The following is a 24303-nucleotide window of genomic DNA, read 5'->3' on the forward strand; positions in this document are numbered from 1 at the left end:
GCCTTCTTCTCTTCTGTCTCGATTCAAATCTCCTTCTGCCTCCCGCTTTATAAGAAGGGTGGGATTGCATTTAGGGCTCACTTGAATAATTCAAGATAATCTTGAATCAAGAAAATCCCCAGATATTTAACTTAATCACATTTGCTAAAACTCTTTTTCTATATGATGTATGGCCACAGGTTTGAATGATGAGGATGTGTACATATCTTTGGGGTTCATTGCCAACCTACCCCAATACCCTAGCTATTCCACTCCTATTAAGTGCTCTAGAGATACCCCTGCTTACATGTGTTTTTTTGAAATGAATTTTAAAAGTCTGAAGTAAATCACCCAGATGTCAATTGGCAGGTGAATGAATAAGTAGAAGGGCATATTTACACAAATGGAAATTTATCCATCAGTGAGAATAACTGATCTGTAGGAACAGGAAATAACATGAATAAACACTAGTAATAATGCTGAGTGGAAAAGCAAATCCTTACTAGTGTACATAGTACACTGTTCTTATCAAATTCAAAACATTTTAAACACTGACTAGGGACAAATATGTGGCAAAGCCATCATTTTCTTTTGAAGATTGATTGATTTATTTGAGAGAGATTAAGCACCAGTGGGGCGGGGTGCGGGGCAGAGGGAAAGGGAGAGAATCCCAGGCAGACTCCCTATTGAGTGCAGAGCCTGAGGCGGGGCTCTATCTCACGACCCTGAGACCATAACCTGAGCTGAAATCAAGAGTCGGATTCTTAATGGTTTGAGCCACTCAGGCACCCCATCATGATTTTCTTTTAAGTGAAGAGAATGATAAAGGCAAAATGTAGAAGGTGGTCACGAACTCTGTGTTGGAAGGAGTGGAAAATGAGCAGGCTGAGGGTATGGGATTGGGAAGGATTACCCAGGGTGATTTCAACGGGATTATGTTTTTAGCTCTTATGCTGGAATGTAAATTCTCAGATGTAATGTTACCAATATTGCTTTATATGTATTACATATTGCATTCTATAAAATACCAACACATTGTATTGGGCATTTTTTGTGGCTAGCTATAGAGAAGCAAGCTTACTAGAGAAAACAAAGGGATTGATCACAAAAGTAAAATTGATTTACTTTTATGCTTCACATGCATAGGAACTGGAGATCATCTGGGCTTTAAGCAGCCTCAGTACTAAATACCCTCTCCTTCACTCTTACCTGCAAAGACAAAGAAGCTATGGCAGGAAGGCTAGGTCAGCAAAAAACAGATTCTCTGACAAATTCTTCACTTACAGATGACTTCATCTTTGAGACCAGTGTTTCCTCCCTAAATATAAGAATAACACTCACCCCACCCGCAAAAGAATAACCCAGATTTAATGAGTCACAATTTCTAAAGAAGATCCCAGATAATCTGCACATTTAATAAGATACCAGGTTATTCTCATTATCATGGAAATTTGGGAAATTTCTGGAGCAGTGCTTGTCAAATGTTAATGTGCACGGGAATCACTTGGGATCTTACTGAAACGGATTCTGATTTAGCATTTCTGGGGTGTGGTCTGAATCCACCTTTCTGAGAAGCCTGAGGGAAGGCAGACACTGCCAGTTAAGGGCACTGTTTGAGAAGCTAGGTTCTAGAGCTCAGGACAGTTACAGACCCTCTCGGAGAATCTGGGAAGAGCTACCTATAGATCTATTTCTCAGCAGAACACATAAACATAAAATTTAACATAAAATTGCAAAGAGTTTGGAGAGACCCTGAACACTATTCTTAGGCTAATAGAACATACTATCAACCTAGTTGCGATGAAGAGGTGGCAGGAATCTTCATTTAATAATGTCCAACATTTATTACCTCTGTGTGCTTTGGCATTGTTGTGCTAAGTGTTCTAGACATATTATCTCATTTAATCCTCACAATAAACCTATAAGGTAGGTACTTTTATTATTGCTCTTATCTTACAAGTGAGGAAACTGGTGCACAGAAACTTTTAGGTAATTTGCTCTAAGGTATTTGGTGAACCTGATTCCTGAGCCCAGGTGTTTAATTACTGTGTGGTGCTTACAATGATCTTAATGTGTTTTAATTACTTTGAGGAAAGTGATTTCATTTTATTAAAACTTTACTAAAACTAGCGTCTGCCTTCGGCTGTGGTCATAATCCCAGGGTCCTGGGATCCCAAGGCGGGGAGGGAGGGGGGCTGCTCAGCAGGAAGACTGCTTCTCCCTCTCACACTCCCCCTGCTTGTGTTCCTCCTCTTGCTGTGTCTCTCTCTGTCAAATAAATAAAAATCTTAAAAAAAAAAAACAACCAAAAAACTTGCCCAAAAAACCCCACCTTGTCTGGAAAGTGAAAATGTGGACAGACTGGATCTGAGGTTTTCAAATTCTGATGGCCATCAGAATCTCCTGGGGCTTTTGTTAAACATGATAAGAAAATAATGCTTGGGTTCCATGCTAAATCTTTATCTTAGAATCTCTGGAGATAGAATGGAGCTGGGCTTTTTTTTTTTTTTTTTTAATGATTGCTTCTTTTTTTTTTTTTTTTTAACAAAAGTTTATTCTTAAATCTACAACAGGATCTAAGACAACACTTCATTCCAGTTACAGGTGGCAACAAACGCTAGGACAGGGTGGGGAAGGGGAGTGGAGATCCAGATGTTTAAATAGGAATGGAACTGAGGATCACCATTGCCTCAGGCACTGGCGCTGGCTTCCCTTTTGCCAGATCTGTTAATTCCTCCTGTGGCCAGGGGCCCCTTCCCTGTGGCTTTTGTTTTTAGCTCTTCTTGCTTCTGCTTCTCTTTCTGTTTCTGCTTGAATGCGTTATCTCGTCCATCTCCTTGGCCTGCTTCTTGGGCTGTTTCAGAGGCTTCTTGTCACCATCACAGCAGGATATGGTGCCTGTCACCCCTTCCCCAGACCCTGCCCAGGGAAGCCTGTTGAACCAACACCCCAGATGATTTCAAAGTAAAAAGTTCTAGTATCATTGCCATAGACTCTCCAAAGGTAGTATTTTAAAAGAACAAACTAAATGGTATCTGTTAGGGAAGACACTCTGAAAGGGAAGGTAGCTCTGAGGGGTAAGAAGTGCCTAGAAATGCATTCCTGGCTCTGATCTTAATGAGAAAGAAAAGGAGGAAAGGACAGAAGTTTCCTTTGCTTTCCTTTGATTCTTTGACTTCCAGTTAGAATTATTCTGTACCATCGTGATTTAGAAAGGAATAGATCCACTTTTTAAACCACTTCACATACTAGAGAACACAAAAGAGCGCTTATAAAGTGGTATGATAGACCTGTAAGCAGGAAAATTAACCCTGCTTCCCACCTTCACCCCAGACAAGCTTCCATTTGCTAAAATAACAGCAGAAAAGTGTGGGAAGCACAGCTTGACTCTCTTCTCAACTATTTATTTTCCTTTTTCTCATTTTTTTATTAAAACTTTTTAAATTTTCTTAACTGCTGAGTACAACTCTGGAGCTGGGAATACAATGCTGAAGGAGGCCTACTCCCATTGCTTAAGGCAACGAGTTCAGCAGTTGTACCCATCCAGGGATGGGGTTTAGGAGAGGGACATGGATAATATAAGAAGAGCACAAAGCAAGGGTTGTGAGAGAAGGGCGGGTTTTATTATGTGGCTAAAACAGCTGAAGAAGGTGGATTCTGAAGAAGAGTAGGAAATGGATGGCCATCCTATTCAAGATTTTTTTTAAAGCACAATATATGCATTGTCTCTAATGCTATAGATATCTTATAGGTGATTAACTCCTGTATTTTGGTGACACATTTTTAAAAAAAAAATTTTATTTATTTATTTGACAGAGAGATCACAAGTAGGCAGACAGACAGGAAGATAAGCAGGCTCCCTGTGGAGCAGAGAGCCCAATGTGGGGCTTGATCCCAGGACTCTGGGATCATGACCTGAGCTGAAGGCAGAGGCTTTAACCCACTGAGCCACCTAGGCACCCCCCTTGGTGACACATTTTTAAAGAGATTATTAAGGCAATAATTTGTGACCATCGTAGAGAAAGGAAGTGTTGATCAATAGCACCAGGTATGGATTTACTAAGAACAAGTCACATCAGACCAACACCATTTCTTCAGTGGATTAGGGAACTAAGGTAGATTTGGGGTTGAGTGGGTGTTAGGAAAGCAGAAATAATGGAGGTGGAGTCACAGAAATCTTTGTTTTTGAAAAAATACATATGTTGAGTGTCTGCTTAGATCAGATGTTTGCTAGGCAACTGCACTCACACTTTTTCGTGTTTGATCATCACAGTAAGCCTATTAAGAAAATTTTGGCTTCCTGAAAACCAACTACAGCATAACATTCAAGCTCTGCAAGCTTGACACTGAAGGAGAGGGTGGATGGGAGGGGACTATCTCGGTGGAGCCCATTTGCCCACCCATGAGGTCCCCAAGGCTAATCCTAGAGGTTCACCTCCTTCTATGGTTCTTCCCATTTGTGCACTGGCTCAAGAGTTAGCAGAAGACTTTAACCCTCATACCCCTTAGCAAAACTGTAAAAGGACTGGGAGCCATAAACAAGATTTTAGGAAGGATGGAGGGTAATGAAATGGAAATACACAGAGAAAATGATTTGAAACCAGATAATCCAGTTTACAAAATAAGGTTTGCCCTTCTTCAGTTTATAACCCACTACAGAGATTAGGACTTCCTCTCACAGCTTGATTACCTGTTTTAAATTACTCTTTTCAGCAGGTCACTATGCATTTTCAGTGATTCTTCTTTGCCTCCAGACACACTCTTAAGGTATAAACTATCATAACCGCACTTTTAGAACCTTATCTTCCACTCACCCACACTGTGAGGTTTTTCACCTATCTTACTCAGAGGCCTCAGAATATGCTACTGGTTTTGCCTCTTTGCTCAAACCGTTCTTCACAGTCCACTCAGCACTCTTTCCTGTCTGCCCAAATTGTTTTATTCAGGGCATTATGGTTTGATTCAATTAAGCAAGCTCAAGTAAAAGGTTTTCTTAAAGTAATATGACATGTGAGTTCTCAGAAACAGGACTCAACATACTCTTTAGCCTTGTAACAGTCGTGAATACTTGAGGCTTAAGCAATTGTTTTTCTCTCACATATGAAAAAATCTGGAGGTAGGTAGTTGCTGACCGTTTTAGTGGTTCAACATTATATTCTACAAGATTAGGGGGACTACTCTTCTTGGCTTTTTCCTCATGATCACAAGATGGTTGCTATAGCTCTAAATATCATGTTCATGTTCAAAGAAGGTGGAAAGAGAAGGGAAGGGAAGCCAGTCTTTATCTTTCATCAAGAGAGCAAGAACTTTCACAGAAAGCTGCCAGTAGATTTCTGTGTATATAACATTTGTAAGAACTCTGTAACCTAGCTGTTCATAAAGGAAGTGAAATCACAAGCCATAAGTGATTACTATTGAGACTATATAAAGAAATTCTACCCTGGGGCACCTGGGTGGCTCAGTGGGTTAAAGCCTCTGCCTTGGGCTCAGGTCATGATCCCGGGGTCCTGGGGGATCGAGTTCTGGCATTGAGCCCCGGTATCGGGCTCTTAGCTCGGAAGGGAGCCTGTTTCCTTCTCTCTCTCTGCTTACTTGTGATCTCTGTCAAATAAATAAATAAACAAAAATCATAAAAAAAAAAAAAAGAACTTCTACCCTGGGGTGTCTGGTGGCTTAGTGGGTTAAAGCCTCTGCTTTTTGGCTCAGGGTCCTGGGATCGAGCCCTGCATCAGGCTCTCTGCTCAGATAAACCAACCCAATAGAAAAATATGCGAAAGACAGACCATTGACAGAAGAAACATTTGTGGTGAATAAATTTAAAGATGCCTAGTCACATTAGTGATCATGGAAATCAAATTATGACTACATTGTGATAACCACTCATTATGACTACATAGTATGATCACAAAATTAGCAAAAATGAAGACATCTCAAAAATAAATGTTGAGGGGCGCCTGGCTCAGTGGGTTAAGCCTCTGCCTTTGGCTCAGGTCATGATCTCAGGGTCCTGGGATGAGCCTCGCATCCCGCTGTCTGCTCAGCAGGGAGCCTGCTTCCCCCCCTCTCTCTGCCTGCCTCTCTGTCTACTTGTGATCTCTCTGTGTGTCAAATAAATAAAATCTTTAAAAAATAAGTAAATGTTGATAAAAATGTGGGGTGGTCACTACTACTAGTGTGGGTGAGGTAAAATGGTACAACCGCCTGGGAGTACAGTCTGGGATTTAAAAAACAGGATATGGCTTAATACATCTTAATGGACTTTCTTTTGTTGATCTATTTTAAACGTTATTAACTGTAACTCCTCCAAAAGGCAAAAAATCTGTTAATATATTAACTTTTTTCTTTACTTCCTTCTAACTTAAGAAAATGTCTTCTGGTGTTGGCAGAGGGATGGGAAAGTACACCTCCCTATGCAGTGTTTCCAGAGCTCTCAGGCAAAACACTTACTCCTGCTTTGTGTGCCTGCTGTAAGCCAACATCACAATGTTCATTTAATTACACATCAGTCTTCCTGACGGGGTGGTTGGCTCCTAGAGGGCAGAGATCTTTTCTTGTTCATTTTAGTGTCTCTATAGTGTGCACTGAGTTTGATGTATATCGAGGGACTCAACAAATGCTGAAGGAACGAATGAGTGAATAAAATAAAATTAATCAACAGGGTTTTTTGAATGCTTACTTTTGAAAAGGCGTTTTAAAAAAGTAAATGTTTATTTCAAAACCTGTTTAAATAAAGCACTGTCCCTAGACTATGCTCAGCACACAGTAACAATAAATATGTTTTGAATGAATACCAAATACTTAGATATCACAAGTAATTTCAATTTACTGTGGCCTTTCACTCTGGGGGCTTTGTACTGTACTCTGGAAGTAAAGAAAGCCATATCAACAATGGCATATTTTTTTGTTATAAATTGTTTAAAACTTTTAAAAAGATATTCCAACAAAAGGTGAAATACAAAATTTACATTTTTTTTTAAAGATTTTATTTATTCATTTGAGAGAGAGAGAGAGAGCGAGCAAGCACAAGCAGGGGGAGAGGCAGGGAGAGAGGGAGAAGCAGAGTCCCTGCTGAGCAGGGAACTCGACTCGGGACTCCATTGCAGGACCTGAGCTGAAGGTGGACGCTTAACCATCTGAGCCATCCAGGTTAAAGAAAAATGATTTACACTTGTTAAAATGGTGAGGAAAACTATTGCTATTGGTGGGGGGGGGGTCAAAATTACTACAATAGGAGAAAGAAATTTTGCTTCGCTTTGAATACAGTAAAGACAGCTGGGAATTTATAGCCAACAAACAAGCAGAGCGAGGGGTCGGTGGATGGAAAATTACTATGAAGAAACAGAAAGGCAGGCCAAAGGTGGAGGATCAGTTATTTGATCACGTATCAAAGGCATCAGACATCAAGGAGCGCGATGACTTAGCAGGATTCGTACTAATACTGGGTTCAGCCAGACCACACTTGAGGGCCTACATCGAAGCCTAAGCAAGCAAAAGGCTCACAGGAGCCTAAATACGCTCGGACAAGTCTCTGTCACTGCCTGCCTCAGACCTCTTTATTAGCCATGTCACTGCCTGCCTCAGACCTCTTTATTAGCCAATCTGTACGGATAAGGATGGCTGGAAGGGGGCCGGATCGTGGGCCCGGAGCCTAGCTCTCCTTCCCGGCAGCAATAATCCCCGGCCAGGACTCCCGAGATATCTTCCTGCGACCACCGCAGGAACGCCGGTCAGAGCGACGCCCCTAGCCTCACACCCGGGGCGCCCCCAACGTCAGCCAGACCGCAGTGCATCACAATTTAGGGGCGGGGTCCGCAGGTCGGGCGGGGCGGGGCTGGCGGCGCTGATTGGCCAAAGCTCTTGGGCTTGGGGTTCCCGGCCCCGCCCCACCGCCCCATTACTGGCCGTTTAGAGTTTGCCGTGCTCCCCTCAGCCAGCGAGGCCGCAGGCTGGCCAGTCCCGCGCTGCCCCGCGGGAGGGGCCGAGCCCACGTTCCTCCTCCCTACCGGTCCCATCCTTAAAGCACGAGTTCCGACGCCCCGCCCGTTGGAGCGGGCTCCGGGATCGCGACAGCTAACCGCCCGGGCAGGCCAGGGCCTACCGAGGAGGGCCCGAGACCACGGAGCAACCGCGGCTGGCACGCGAACGTCTCGGGGCGTGGGAGCTGCGAGGGCAGGGGTCCCGGGCGCCATTGTTGGCCGCCAGAGAGCCGGCCGGACCTCGTCTGCCCTCAGAGGCGCTTCTGCTGCCGAGAGGAGGCACAGCTAGGGGCCGTCGCCACCCCGTGGCCCAGTGTCGTGAATCGTGTGCCTCATCTACCGCCCGCGCCGGGCCGCCGGGACCATGTTTGACAAGACGCGGCTGCCGTACGTGGCCCTTGATGTGCTCTGCGTGTTGCTGGGTACGTACGCGCCGCCGGCCCGAGGGGCGTGTGCCCGGGTGGGTACCCGCGTGTGTCTTCTGGGAGGGGACTCGCGGAGAGCTGCGGACGGGCGTGGGGCCGGTGTGTGTGCGACTGACGCGCGCGCCTTTGCTGGGAGAGACTCCGGGGGCCGCTTCCGCAGCCCCGGGCTCCCGCTTTGCAGCCTGCACCCCGGCCCCCGTGTGACCCCCTCTGTCTGTCTGTCTCCTGCGGGTGTGCTGAGCTCAGCTCTGCTTGGACGCTGTTCACGCCTCTGCGCTCAGTCCCTTGCTCCTGTCCTCTGTTTCCAGTTCCACTCCCAACAAGAGCGGGGTGGGCTCCACCCCTCCACGCCGTAGGGAAACCGGGTCACTGGCTTGTCAGGTTCAGGAGCGACACGGAGGTTTGATTCACTGGGGATTCTCAGTAACAGGCGCCAGTGTCTGGTTTATCTTACTTGTGGGAAGCAGTTTAATTTTTCATCTTTAAAAGGCTAGAACGTTGCTAATTAGAAGGTGTTGCCCGGTTGTAAATTGTCACGTTGCCAGTGGGCGTGAGGATGCCAGGTTTCTGCCTATAGGTCCGAAGAAGCTTGCCTTTTTGGGTGTGTGTGTTTGGGTGTGTGTGTGCGCGCGCGCGTGCTCCAGACCTCTTTCCTTCTCTGTACAGACCTTGCCATGGTGTAGCTTTCCATCTCCAGTGACAGCCCACAAGGAGCACTAGACATTCTTTGGCTGCAGCAGATTTGGCGTTGTCTTCTTCATGGAAGAGTTCATTTCTGGGGCTGCTGGTTGCCAGGTGCTTCTTTCTTTTGACAAGAAAGAATTGAAGTCATCTGGATGAGGGATAGGCTTTGGAAGGAAACTTTCATCTTTTTAATATGTATTTTGTAAAGCAGTATGTTGCGAACTATTTAGATGTTCTTAAAAAAAAAAAAAAAAGAAACAAGATCTGATTGAGGTTTGGGTGGCCCTAATCAAGTATGGATGTAATGGTTCTGGCAAGTTCCCTGGCTGGGGGAATCTGTGACTTGAGAATCCTAGGTGCAGGTGTGCATAATAGCCTTTCACGGATAAGAAATTCCCCGGGTTTGAATCCCGAATTCCACTTTCCTGCCTCAAACCTGTACACTTAGGCGCTTGCAGTCTTGCTCAATTCTTAGAAATTCTTCTCTTTGAGGTAAAATCCCTTTTTCTTATCTACGAAATATCTTTATTGTTGACTAAGACACTTCCTGTCGAGCTCCACAGTGAATTTTTGGAGTTTAGGAAAGCAAAACACGTTTAGGAACACTATAGAAACATGAGGAACTCTTTAAGTTGTCAAGACATATTAATAACTATATTAAATGTATTGAAATTGATTTACTGACAATGAAAGGTTTATCTTTGGTAAAGATGATAAATTTCATTTTCGTTTAGATTTGTCTTTTAATTCCAATGTAGTTTTTTTAAAAACAGTGTTATGTTAGTTTCAGGTGTGCAGTATAGTGACTCAACAATTCTGCATATGACTCCATGCTCATCAAAATAAGTGTACTCTTAATCCCCTTCACCTACTTCACTCATTTTCTCACCCACCTCCCCTCGGGTAAGATATAAAATTTTAAAATGTACTTTAACCCATACTCACTGTCAGTAGAATTCGTTAAGCTTCATTTATATTTTAGAGAAAGGGAGAGGAAAATGGTCAGAAGTAATTTTGATAATTCTAATATATTGGCTAGTACCCTGTCATTGCTGCATATTGTGTACTCTCAGAATTATGTATCAACTTCCTCTTCTCCTACCTTGTGAGAGTTATTCATTTATAAAACAAATGTCAGGTTTTTTTCTATGGGCCAAGCACTGTATTAGGACAAATGAGACATAATACCACTTTAAGGTAGCTAAAGCTAATATTAATAATCACAAAGTCACAAGGTAGACCTGTGTATTGTTTATATGTTTTAAAATTTGCTTATAATGGAAAAACATTAAAAACAGACTTATAAATTGTAAGTTCTTCTTGTCTGTGTTTTCAACATGATGCAAATAGTACATAATTATACTACAGAGGTAAGAATAATTCTATTGCTACATTGACCTGACAGTTGCAGGATTTATGATGGTTCCCAAAAAGATACAATTGTGTTTTTTATTTTAAATGTCTTTGATGGTTTTGGAAAGACTTGCTTTGGGGACTTATGGATTAAGTATGTTTTAGAAGAAGATAACTCATCTGTTTGAAACGTGTTTTATCTGTTACTGTATTACTCAAGATTCTTTTAAAGTAATTCAGAAGATTTTCATCATGGGCCCAGAATTCCCTTTTCCTAAACAGAAAATGAATTAATCACTTCTTTTTATTTTCATATATATAAGATGACAGTAGATTTAACAGTATCAGTCCTCCATTACAAACAGCAATGAAAGAGAGCAGTGGGGGAGGAGATAAAGAACTTTTTCATGCTGAGTTTTGGAAGGTAGTACATTTTTAAAAAAGATTTTCATTTATTTATTAGAGAAAGAGAGAGTGTGTGCTCAAGAGAGAGCACAAGCAGGGGGAGCAACAGGGAGAGGGAGAAGGAGAAGCAGTCTCCCCACTGAGCAGGGAGTCTGATCCTGGGACTATGGGGTCATGACCTGAGCCAAAGGCAGATACTTAACTGACTGAGCTACCCAGGTGCCCCTGGAAGGCAATACATTTTGATAGCAAATTCACCTTTTTATTGGAGTGTGAGGGTTATTTTAAATTTGGTTTTTATTCACTTTACTGACAGCAGGAGATTGACACCCTAAAATTAGGGGTTATCAACTTGGCATTAACTTTATTCATTTTCTGTGAGAATATACAGGTAAGAGTTAACTATACCAACAAAAAGATGATTAAACACTTCTTAAGTACAGGTTATGTGAAAGTGATTCATAATTACAATGTGAATATGTTCCAGGTTCTGTTAATGACCACTCCAACATCATACAGTGTATCCATTTTAATATGATGTTACATGATTTTGCTATGTGACTACTTTATAATTTTATGGAGTGTGATGTCTGTTGAAGTGATCATTAAACCTGTGTTTTTTTGGTGTGTGTGTATGTACATTTGTGCCCCTCCATCATCTTTATCACTATAAAACATGAATTCTCCATCTGATATACCCAGGTGATTAGTTCCTTCAGTGGATGTGGTAAGTTCTTAGAAAGAGTCAGGATTTTGAGAGATGGTATGTATTTGAAATGGAGCATAGTCTTGCCATCTTTCTCTGGCTTTTTTGATGATGAGTTCTATCATTGTAGATAAGGCTGGCTATAAGCATCTGAGCATACAAGAAAAGCTGCTCTATAGGGAATGATAGTGGGCTGGTGTGAAAGGAACAGTGTTTTTGCCTGGTGTGTTAAATGGTGTCCTGAATAAAACTTACTAGTGTTTAATTACTGAGAGTCATTCCAGATTTTATCCACCATGGCATAAGGCTGCCAGTGAGTGGACACTGAGTCCACTGATTGATTCAGTGCACACTGATTGAAGGCTGATTCTGCCAGGTCCATGTTAGGTGCTAGGGATACAAAGATGAGTAAGACAGTCCTTGCTCTAAGGGAGATCAGGGTCTAATGAAGAACAAACCAACAGGTTACAGTATATCATGGTAAGCATAATAATGGAGGTATGATATAAGTACCCTTTGAGTTCAGAGAAGGGAGTTATCTTAGACCTGATCCATTATAAACAAATGGTTTGTTTATCCTTAGTGATGCAGAAATGACGAAAGTTTCCTGGAATCCTCTTTTTTTTTTATTTCCCCAACTTGATGCAAGGCAGTAGTGACCCAAGTAAGTAATCTACGTTGATGACTTTTTTGTCTTGAATGATGTCTTGAAGATTTAGGTGTAACTGGCATCCCATGGTGTCTTGAGGATTTAGGTGTAACTGGCAAAAACTTTTTATGTACTTGTGTTTTGCTATGTGGCAGTCATTTAGAATACCTTTTTGGGCTCCATATTCTTCTTTGCCCCTCCAGGTCTGTTCACCTTGCTCTGTGCTCTGGGAAGCAGGCAAATTATATGGGCTCTATCAAGTAACCTCTTATTTTATGGTTTCTGTTTGGTTTTGGCTGATGGTACATCAGTAGAGGCGTGGAATAACCAGTTCTCTCCTGCTGGGTTTGTGTTGCTAGAGCTGTTGTGTGGTTTTGTGAATAGGTCTCAGCTTCTCTTCAATGGCCCTCTCTGCCAGCCAGCTCCAGTTAACAGATCTTTTTGGGTTCTGGTAACCCCGTAATTGCCCCTTAGGCCTAATGATGATAATGGCCTCCTGATGTTGGTAGCTTGGGAGTATTCCACCATCCCTTGCTACTTTACCTAAATCCTGCCTATACTTATAAAGATGATTCATTAAATTCTGTTGAATACCTTCTTTTGACTGTGTTTGTGGTTTGTTGGTTGGTTGGTTTTTGGTGACTACTAATGACATTCATACATGTCCAAAACAGATTTGAGGTAGCTTCCCTTTCTGCACTTAACACCTTTTACAGCTGCTCATTATAGCAGGTGCAAACAGAAGCTCATGGTCTCCAAGGTCATAGTTTCCTTGACAAGCTCCAAATGTGGTACGACTATTATGCTAAATCAGAATCAGTAGATTAAGAATAAAATCTGGGAGCAAAGAACTGGCAGCCCATAGTAGGTGTTTGTAGAATCCCTGTTACTTGTTCTTCCTCAGTATCTATCTCAAATACTGATACCATATGTTGTTGCCATGACACTGACATCATTCTGCCCCTTAAGTATTACCCCTGAGGAGTGGTCTCTTTCCTGTCTCTCAGTTTGGGCCTGTTTCTCAAGGAAAAAACAGTATGTATTTAGTGAAAGATTCTCACTTGGTAAATAGTCTGCAGCATTTTGTGCCTTCCCTTTTTTCCTAATGTTTGTTTGTTCCTTCATTCATTATTGAGCATGTATTTGTTTAGTATCTGCTGGTGCTTGGCATTGTGTTGGATACTGAAGATAAAAATAAGTAAATCAATACATAAATTGGACATAATGCTTATCCTGGTTGCTAGCCATTTCAATCTCCATTAACTTTTATTAAACAAACTTCTTTTCCTTCTGATGAAAGTTTACTGGGTTTCTCTTTTTTATAAAAACTTTCTCTTTCCTCCAAGCCACAGTGAAAAGGAAATCATCTCAGAAAATGAACAAAGGGGGTGTCTGGGAGGCTCAGTCATTAGGCGTCTGCCTTCGGCTCCGACCATGGTCCCACGGTCCTGGGATCGATTCCCACATTAGGCTCCCTGCTTGGCTGGAGGCCTGCTTCTCCCTCTCCTACTCCCTCTGCTTGTGTTCCTTCTCTCGCTGTGTCTCTCTTTGTCAAATAAATAAAATCTTTGGAAAAAAAAAATGAACAAAGATTTGTTAAGCTGGCATATTCTTGAGTTAGACTAGAGTCCTGTTGGAGGCCTTTTCTACATTTAAGTGAATAAAAGCAGAGGCCTGGAAGAAAATGCTACCATTTGGCTCCAGTTGGCTTTGTACACTTGAGCTTTAACTTAAACTTACTTTGCTTGTGGAAATGTTCAGAGAATGTTCTTCTGTATAGAGTTTATGAAATGTAAATTCTACCTTATATTCACTTTGAATTACATCCTTTTGGAAACTTCTGGGCATGCTGTGGATCTTGATTAATCTTTTTCTTGTTTAGTCATTTTTTGGGAGCTCTACCAAAGTTTCCTATCTGCTCAGCTTGGGGAATTATTCTGATTCTTGTGGATAAAAATTGAAGTTTACATTGCTATTGTTTACCCTACTAAAAGAAGTTGGAAGAAAGTCACTAACTTCTCAGATTTTAAGTAAGCCGATTAAAATGTAGCTTCCATTTTATGGAAAGGAATTTGGAATGTTAATTGTCCACTTCCTCCTAATTTAGGTAACTTAATTCAGCATTTGGGATAGAAATTACAATCTGTTTAGTAAGCTAATTAGGGATTATATAGACACTGTTTTATTTCTCTTATTCTCTTTTTAAGAAAGCACTCACCATTCAGATAGTATGGACAGTGGTTATAAGTAACTTTCTTCTTCCATCTTTCTTATTTATTTACCTTATTTTTCATTTTTACTATTTTTTTTCCTTCTCTCTTCCTCCTGCTTTCCTTCTCTGCAACCTTCTTACTGTCTAGGTTTTTTTTTGTGGTTTTTTTTTTTTTTTTAAGATTTATTTATTTACTTGACAGAGATCACAAGCAGGCAGAGAGGCAGGCAGAGAGGGATGGGGGAAGCAGGCTCCCTGCTGAGCAGAGAGCCCCATGCCGGGCTCTATCCCAGGACCCTGGGATCATGACTTGAGCTGAAGGCAGAGGTTTTAACCCACTGAGCCACCCAGGTGCCCCTTTACTGTCTAGGTTTAAAATTGAGATGGCTTAAACAGAGTTGTTGCTTTTTTTTTTCTTCCTGAAACTAGTCTTACATTGGGAATGACTTGTTCTTTATAAACTGTAAGTTTCTCTTTTTCTTTAAAGAACATTCTCTTTTTCTTTAAAGAACATAGTCTAGTGATGGACTCTTTTTTTTTAAGATTTTATTTATTTATTTGACAGAGATCACAACTAGGCACAGAGGCAGGTGGAGAGAGAGGAGGAAGCAGGCTCCCTGTTGAGCAGAGAGCCCAGTGCAGGGCTCCATCCTAGGACCCCAAGATCATGACCTGAGCCAAAAGCAGAGGTTTTAACCCACTGAGCCACCCAGGCCCCCGTGAGACTCTTGATTTGCATTGCTTAGGTTCACATTTCATTTCTTCTCTTTACTAGTTTCGTGACCTTGGGCAATTTTCTTCTTTGTGCCTCTTCCTAATAAAAGCACCTACTTTATATGGTTCTGAGGCTAAAGTAAGTCAATTTGTAAAAAGTTTAGAGCAGTGCCTTGTACTTCGTGCAGGATATGTTTGTCAAATAAGATTAATCCTCTCTAATCCTACCAACTATAACATAATTTTAATAGAAATAACATCAACTAGTTTTGTGTTAGGGACAAAAAACAGTCACAAACTTTGAAACATTTCCCATGAATACTCATGGAATGTCTTTGAAGCTTATAGAGCAACTTGAAATAATAATGTTATCAGTCATGTGTAAAAACCACATATACAATCTCCAAGTAGTGGTAATCCCAACAGTGGTGGAAACTGATCTGTGTAGGTTGTGTTAGAGAATAATTAAACAAATAGAAAAACTTTATATATTCATAAATCCTGAATTTCAGCTTAATCAAGAAAATAGAGTTAGCTGTATTCTGTGTCACCTTCACTGTTTTTATTGCCCAGGCCATGGGAATGGTCACTCCTCATATAAAAGTAAACTTCATTAAAAAAAAAAAAAATTGACCTTAATTGTACATCCTCATTTGTGTAAATTCTGTTATTTGAATTCTCAGCAATTAAGTGGACAGCAAAGAAAAAAACCTGTTGTGTAATACTTCTCCATACCCTCCACTCCCTCTTACTCACTTCCCCATATCCTCTTTTCCCTCTTACTTTTGCTTTTTTCAACCAGATAGTTATTTCAATGTATCTTAATCTGAAATTGTTTTTTTTTTTTAAGATTTTATTTATTTATTTGACAGAGAGAGATCACAAATAGGCAGAGAGCAGGCAGAGAGAGAGAAAGAGGGAAGCAGGCGCCCTGCCGAGCAGAGAGCCCAATGTGGGACTCGATCTCTCAGGACCCTGAGATCGTGACCTGAGCCGAAGGCAGCGGCTTAACCCACTGAGCCACCCAGGCGCCCCTGAAATTGTTTTTTTGATATGTGTGTGTGTGTGTGTGTGTGTGTGTGTGTGTGTGTGAGAGAGAGAGAGAGAGAGAGAGAGAATGAGAGAATAACTCTAGGTTTTTAAAAATATTAGACTTCACATTATCTTTATTAAGTGAGCACCCATTATGTGTTTAATACAATGTTAGGAGCTGTAAATGCCATTGTGAAGAAGGTAATGTCTTCAATCTTTAAGAAAATTATAGATGTTTGTAAATGCCACAAAAGAATTAAAATAAGTTTAGAAGAAGAGAGTGAGATGGTGGAGGGTGGCAATCTTAAGGAAGTCTTCTCTGAGGAGGGGATAGCTGAACAGGCCATGGAGGAACTGGAAGAAGTTGATTTTAGGTTTAGGGAAGAGCAGGTGTTGAGGGCCAAACAGCAAAGAGCATTTTGCCACAGGGATTGTAAAATTTTTAATAGTGTGACTGGTATATAGTATGCATCCATGGTATTCATAATAGTGAATTTTGTAACTTATTTCTGTCAAAGTGGATAATAACAACTGACAGTTATTTAGTGCTTACTAGGCCCTGTGTGGCCTGTAAAGTCTCTTAACAACTTGATCAGGGACAGTAGCTTGGTCATCCCCATTCTGTAGGTGATAGAACTGAGGTATAAAATAATTGGGAAACTCTCCCAAGGGAACCCAGCTAAGAGGTGGTACAGTCAGGACTTGGGAAACGTATTTTTAAGGATTATACGTTTTGAATGTGGATTCACTGGTCCAGATTTAGGAAAGGTGCTAATAAGTGGAGAGGTTAAGGAAGGAGAGATTAGGGGATTAGTTGATTCTAAAAACAATCATTATTTTTAGGTGGCCTAATTGTTTTATGGCCATCTGAATTCAGTATGAAGTGACTTCAGAGTCTATTTTGACTTACGATATTTTGAACATGTGCCTGCTGTCCAAAGGGGCAATTTAATTTTTCATAACTCCAACTCCTGGTTGCCAGGAGAGTATCTCATACTGGAAGATGTAACTAATTTGCCCTGTTTGGTAACATACCCACAGATTTTTTTTTTTTTTTTTTTCAGATAGCTTTATCATGGGCATTTCTATACAGGAAAGGAAGACCTTTGTCCTTCACTGTACTTCATGTGAGTCATGTGTTAGAGAGTTCAGAGTCACCTTTCTAGTTCATTCCAACAGATATAGTTAGAATCTCATGATTTAGTTCTCAGTGGTCATTGCTTGGAAATGTTTCCTGAGTCTTTTTCAGGGTGGGGTGCCTAGGAAAATGACATATAGGAAATATGTACCGGATGAGCTCTTGAGTTAATTGGCAGCTTGTTAAGCCAGGTTCTGCCTTGCCTTTTGGTACATTTACATCAGCACTAAGAGAGATGGGTTGGCTGCTTAGGTGCTCTAGGGGTAAGTGATAAAAAGTGAAGAAAACCATTATTCACTGAATGCCTAAATGAGCCTTTGGTAAATGTCTTACATAAACTTATGCAGTCTTTACAAAATTCTGAGGTTTTAGCTTCATTTTATGTCATAGCACTGGCATAAAAAATAGGTAGAAAAATAAAACAAAAGCCATGGATCTCAAATAGCTCTTGCTTACTGTGGAAGACAGACTCATAAATAGTGGCAATACTGTCTGGTAAATTGAGTGCTGGATAGGTCCTTGCTTTGAAGTTTACTAAGAGTGAGTGAGACAGGGTCTCACTGGAGAGGTATACAGAGCCTTGAAAATAGAGATCAGTAGGTATTTTAATGAAGTCTATATTTCAAAATGATTTCTCCTGAGATGTTTGCTTTTACCCTCTGGCAGAGATAATGTATACCTTCGGGAACATTACTTTTGGTTAGTGCTAAATTCTGTAAATAATTTCTGTAGACAGTTGAGGCCCCATCTGTATTAACTGGGTGAAGACACAGGAGGTGGGTGTTTAGAAAGTGTGTGGCACATGGTAGGTATTCCAGTATTTGCCACATGAATGTATAGGCAATGTATTTGAGTCAGCCACTCTTCTGGGGTTTGAATTTTAGCTCTGTTACTAACTCTATGATATTGGGCAGGTCGCTTTAACTCTTGGATGAGTTTTGTCATCTAATGAGGAAAAAGATGCTAATAGTGCATTCCTCCTATTGCTGTGAAATTAGATGAGATAATGTATGAGACAATGCGTAGTGAAGTGTTTAGCATAGTTCTGGCCTGTGCTGTTGTTATCATTATTAAATTAATAAACCAATTTGGTACCACTGATCCGGTCTGTTACTCAAATTTGATGTGACATGGTATTGACTTTTCTTTTGGAACCTTATTTAGTGTAGTTCTAGTTTCAGCCTAAAGAGCATTGAGAATGGGAATCTGGTTCATATTTCATTTTTTTAGTGCCCAGATCATTTTGGGAAATGTTTCAATTATTTCTAACCTATTTCTTTCTGCTATCAGATACCTTAGTAAGATCTTCTAATTTTACTTTTAGGTGAACAGTATTCCTATAGCTCATAGGCAAGGTACCCAAATGAATGTTTGTGCTTGGAGAGAGATTAGTAAAATAGAAATAGGTGTGTGAGCTAGTAATGGCATGCTTTGGGTAGTGGTAACTTCTCTTAGTTCTCAGTTCCTAAAACGTGAAGGTTTTTTAAGTCTTAAATATAAACTGGTTAAGAGCTAACTTGTATGAAGGAGCTAAACATAAGCTGTTCTCATTTGTAACTTCTTTTTATCAGTAAGAATTTATCCTTTCTTCTTTCCATAGAGTTTAAGAAGCAGATGTATGTAGTGGTCACACCCATCTGCAGTGTTCTGGGATAGCCCAATTTTAGCTGATAACCTTCTGCATAAAGGCAGTTTACTAAGTGTATGACTAAATGTAATTAAAAATCATACTTTTATAATATTAACTCTAAACCTATTATTAAAAAACATAATTTTTTAAGCGATATCCCAATTTGATTGGAAAATGTACCTAACATAGTTATGCAGTGTAACAGAAGCAAGTGACATTTATTTTTATTTTTTTCAAATGGCATGGATAAGAGAAAGGAATTTTAAAAGGGCACTTTTCCAAATATGTATTGTTTCTGACCCACTGCTCGAGTTGGCAAAAAGGTTTTGTTAAACTTTGATGTTATCAAAACTTGTTAGGCAGGTTATGGGTAATATTCAACTTTATAGCTAGTGTTGGATATCTACATTAATATTAACTTTATGTACCACAATATGAGTGAGATTCTAAGTGCTGCCATTGAAGATAGCCTAATTATGAACCAAATGTAGTAACAAGTAAATTACCTTTATGGAGATGTTTTTATATGGACTTTCCCCTTTGCTTAGGATATGATGTCATGGATGTTTTCCAGTAGTGCAATTTCTTTATGTAACTATTTAAATAGTTCAGAGTATGATCTAATAATTAAAGCCGTTGGCTTGGAAATAAAATTCTGGTCTTGCTTCTGCTACTCTCAGTGATCACATGGGCAGGATCTCATGGGCTGCTTCATTTATTCATGTGTACTTTATAATGAGAATAATAGCTGCCTGTATATATCTCAGGATTGTAGTGGTAAGCAAACCTTGCTTATTAAGAAGAGTCAGTTGCTGCGTAATATATTAGAGCAGTTGACACCAGGGGACTTACAGTAGGAAGACAGAACATGTAGTATTCAAGGAGGTGTTTTGAGCAACTGGAACAGACCTATAGGTGATCAATTATAAGTCTAATCTAGTCAAGAATTACGTGAGTGTTCTCAACAGAAAGTAGGAAAAAGGTGGAAAGTGTTTAGGAAGTAGTGATGGGCCTTGATACAAAGTAATCAAAGTAATACAGGCCCCCTACTTGAATTTTCTCTTTTGCCATACTTAGGTACACAGTTTTATCAGTGACCAAGTGGCTCATGAAATCTTGCAACTAGTTTATTATTCCTGTATCAGTCATATTGTGAGAAATTGGGACATGTGCTATCTTGAAAAGCCAATGTAAAATATAATTTGGTCAGACTGACTGAAATTTCAGTGAAGGGAGATTTTGATTTTTTTTTTTTTTAAAGATTAATGTTTGGGGGCACCTGGGTGGCTCAGTGGTTGAGCCTTTGCCTTGGGCTCAGGTCATGATCTCAGGGTCCTGGGATCAAGTCCCACATTGGGCTTTCTGCTCAGTGGGGAGCCTGCTTCCTCCTCTCTCTCTCTGCCTGTCTCTCTGCCTACTTGTGATCTCTCTCTGTCAAATAAATAAATAAATTCTTAAAAAAATAAATTAATGTTTGCCTACCATCTAATTAAAAAGGGAAAGAAACCACAGTTTTAACCAAGTCTGCTGAATATCAGGAGGTTATTGTATCAACAGCAGTTTGTCTTCTATGAAGTCTGTCAGATTCTTTTGGCGAAGATCTGATGCACCAAGGGAATCTCTTCTAATCTTGTAATCTGCTTGTCCTATGTTCTGTTCCATTGGCCTGCTGGATAATAAACAGGTGAGAGATATTCTTTGAAGTAGAGTGATTGCATTATCTGAGATTGTGTTTCTGTTTTCCTCAGTACAGACTAGTTCATTAACCAATTAGTGATTAAAATGGTGAGACCTCAATGTTACTGTGTAGCTGTAGCTGTCCGACTGGTTTATTACTATGTAGGCCATTGGGGTATAGATACCATTGAACAGTTAAGGATTTCATCTACTCTCTAGACATGGAAACTCAACACCCATTAAAAATATAGCAGAATTAAAATTCCATGGCCAAAGTTGTAAGAAAATCTTGACAAAATTGAGTCCCATTTGAGAGCATATTTTTTGCTTGCTAATAACTTAAAAACATACATTTAAAGTCACTGAGCTATTCAGTACTCATTACTGAAATTTGAAACTCAAGTGAGCCTCTAGAGCCTAAAGGCACTGATGTGGGCTTTTTTTACTTTATTTAAAAAATTTTTTTTAATTTAATTTCAGTTAGCGAACATATAGTAGTAGTACATCATTAGTTTCAGATGTAGTGTTCAATGATTCATCAGTTGCATGTAACACCCGGTGCTCATCGGAAATAAATTACTTCTAATAAAAAGGGAGTCAAAAAGGAGAGTGGGGAAAAAGGAAACAAGGAAAATGAAGGAAGTGAATATTGCTGGATGATCTGTTTTTGCCTTCTAAGAGGAGTTCAGAAGAGGATGAAGTTTCTTTGATAGAAAGGATGAGAGAATTAATCATGAGGTTGTGCTTCCTAAAGGCCTGAGATTGCTTGCTGCCCAGTAAAGGGATTGTGGTGGAGATTCTGATTTTTCATTTGGAAAAATTTAAGGGTCACATTTATAGTGATTTTAAAAGTAAGGAATTTATCCTTTAGGTTGGTCAATTAATTCAAACTTTGTCTAAGATTTACTAGGGAAAAAAGTCAGATTACTGAAAAAATGCTGTGTAAGTTACCCATATGTCCTGTCTTTGGACTTTTCATGATTAAGAATGAGCTATTGGGGTGGGAGTCTCCTGCATGGCTCAGTCAGTAAGCGTCTGACTTGATCTCAGTTAGGTTTTGATCTCAGGGTTGTGAGTTGAAGCCAGCTCCCTCTTTGGGCTCCACACTGGGCATGGAGCTTACTTAAAAGAAACAAAACTTTGTTGAGTATTTTGTAAGTCAAAGTTATAGTAAAAGTTGACAAGTTTGACGTTTTGAACTGTCAGATAGAACAAATAATGAAATCTTACAGTTCATACAGGGGCTAGCCATAGGCATATTTCAGTGAGTTATCTAAATATAATTCAGGAGAAGGTGTTTATGTAATATGACATACAGACATATTAATATTTACAATAATAAAGGGTGTGAATCATATCTGTGTATTCATCTTATCTATGCACAGTACTATTAGGCAAAATAAGAGGGAAACAGACTGTTATTCCATTTTAAAGAGGTTAGAATGTTTTACTTTGTAGTTTCAACAGAACTTTAAAAAATTTGTTTTACCAAGATATGAAATGATTTCCATTTATTTTTACTAATGTATAAAAGTTTTTAGAGAATTCTTTTGTATTTATGGGATGCATAAAAAGTTAAATGTGTGGACACTGGAAACCTACAGGTCTGAGTTTGAATTCCAATTCTTTCACCTATAGTTACGATAAATCACCAAAATTCACTGCTTCAGTTTCTTTATCTGAAAAGGACTGGGTCTTTATCGGTATATTCTCTTTGGCTTATGTGTGTTACATAGTAGGCATTTGTTTATTCCACAGGTATTTGTCTCACATGTTGTGTGCCACACTTTTTTTTTTTTAAGATATTATTTATTTGAGAGAGAGAGTGCGAGAGAGAGAATACTAGCAGGGAGAAGGGCAGAGGGACCAGGAGAAACAAACTCCCCTCTGAGCAGGGAGCCTGATTCTGACTTGGGGCTGGATCCCAGGACCCTGGGATCATGACCTGAGCCGAAGGCAGATGCTTAACTGACTGAGCCACCCAGGTGCCCCTGTGTGCCACACTCTTAAGCAGAGGAGATTCATGGAATCACACAAATAAATACAAAAATGAATCAGTTAAGTGCTATAAAGGAGAGAGATGGGTATTATGAGGGCTTATAAAAAGAGTTTTGAATAGGAGAATGTGAGATAGCTTTTTAAAATGATGAGTTTGGCTATAGGTTAGAATAATAGATGGATGAAGGCTGGAAAAGGATGGATTTAGGGAGAGGAATTGAGAGGCAGGGCGGGGGGGTCATGGGGAAAAGGGAGGGAAAAATGAAACAAAATGGGACTAGAGAAGGAGACAAACCATAAGAAACTCTTAATCTTAGGAAACAAACTGAGGGTTGCTGGAGGGGAGGGGGAAGGGAGATATGGGGTGGCTGGGTGATAGACATTGGGAGGATATGTGCTATGAATTGTGTAAGACTGATGATTCACAGACCTGTACTCCTGAAACAAATAATACATCATATGTTAATAAATAAATAAATAAAAATTTTTTAAGAAGGCTGTTGAAATAGTCCAAGTGAGATCATGGTAGTGAGACTAAAGAGGTAATGATGGCTATGGAGAAAGGCGGATGGATCTGAGAATTCTGGGAGGTAAAATGAAAAGATTTTGGTGACATATTGGATGTGGGAAGTTGGAGATAGTGAGGATAGCTCTGAAGGTTCTGGCTTGTTTAATGGATTGATGTTGATTCCTGCCAGTACTGAGCTGGGGAGCACTAGGAGAGAACCTGATCTGAGATAGGAAGAGGGGTCTGGAAGAGATAATTTTTTTAAAAATTTTATTTATTTGAGAGAGCGGGAGAGACAAACATAGCAACAGAGAACAAGAGTGAGAAGAACGAGAGGAGAGGGAGAATGCAGGGCTTGATCCCAGGACTCTGGGATCATGACCTGAGCTGAAGACAGATACTTAACTGATTGAACCACCCAGGTGCCCCAGTTCTGGTTTATGTTTAAGGTGCCTTTGAGATTTTGAAGGGGAAGTGTCAAGTCCTTGTTTGCATAAATGGGTCTAGAGCTCAGAGGAATGGTCTGACTTTTGAGAGGGAGTCACTGATGTGTTAATGGTAATTGAAGTTATGAGAATTGGTGAAATCCCAAATGGGAGTTACAAAATGAGAAGGAGAGAAGGTTATAAGAAGTTTTGAGAAACACTAGACTTTCAGATTGTTGAAAAAAATCAAGAACATCAAGACTGAGAGGGAACACTAAAAGCTAGGAGAATGTTCCTGGAAAGCCAAGTGAAGAGAGTGCCCCAAGGAAAGAGTGGTAACAATGTCTGCATTCTCTTGAAAGGTCCAGTAAGTTAAAATCTGAGAAGTGTCTATTGGATTTTGTTACAAAAAGATCATTGGTAATCTCATGTAAGAAAGCAATTTCCATATTGGAGTGCTCTGAAAAGTGGGTATTAGGTGAAAAAATGGAAATTGTGGGTATTGGTAATTACTTTAAAATGTTGGGGGGATGTCTGGTTGTCTCAGTCAGTTAAGCATCTGCCTTCAGCTCTGGTCATGATCCCAGGACCCTGGGATCCAGCCCTGCCTCAGGCTTGCTCGGTGGGGAGCCTGCTTCTCCCTCTCCCTCTGCTCCCTTCCCACTGCTTGTGCTCTCTTTCCCTCACTTTCTCTCTCTCTCTGACAAATTAAAAAAAAAAAAATAAAAATCTTAAAAAAAAAATGTTGGACTGAGAAAGGAGAATATAGTAGAGAAGATTCCAAGCACAGGC

At 40.2% G+C, this 24303-nt stretch overlaps 2 protein-coding genes across 3 annotated transcripts in view; one reads left to right on the forward strand and one right to left on the reverse strand.

Annotated features, from left to right (window-relative positions):
- Positions 1-2638: 2638 nt before the first annotated feature.
- Positions 2639-6040, reverse strand: LOC116859058 (translation machinery-associated protein 7-like; the record flags this gene model as incomplete). Its single annotated transcript, XM_032844073.1, is given in 3 exon segments — positions 2639-2806; positions 2809-2848; positions 6029-6040. Coding segments are annotated over 3 exon segments (189 nt in total), but the record flags the coding sequence as incomplete, so codon positions are not given.
- Positions 6041-7903: 1863 nt separating this feature from the next.
- PLPP1 (phospholipid phosphatase 1) overlaps positions 7904-24303 on the forward strand; it is a 91722-nt gene continuing 75322 nt past the window's right edge. Inside the window, exon 1 of one of the 2 annotated variants that reach the window (XM_032850505.1) lies at positions 7904-8377. In XM_032850505.1, coding sequence (XP_032706396.1) covers positions 8320-8377 — 58 coding nt within the window. In that variant the 5' untranslated portion in view covers positions 7904-8319. The remainder of the gene's footprint in view (positions 8378-24303) is intronic. The other variant, XM_032850512.1, reaches the window with a different exon arrangement.

The sequence above is a fragment of the Lontra canadensis genome, unplaced genomic scaffold, assembly GCF_010015895.1.
Source record: "Lontra canadensis isolate GAN:19392208 unplaced genomic scaffold, GSC_riverotter_1.0 scaffold4, whole genome shotgun sequence".
Taxonomy (NCBI): domain Eukaryota; kingdom Metazoa; phylum Chordata; class Mammalia; order Carnivora; family Mustelidae; genus Lontra; species Lontra canadensis.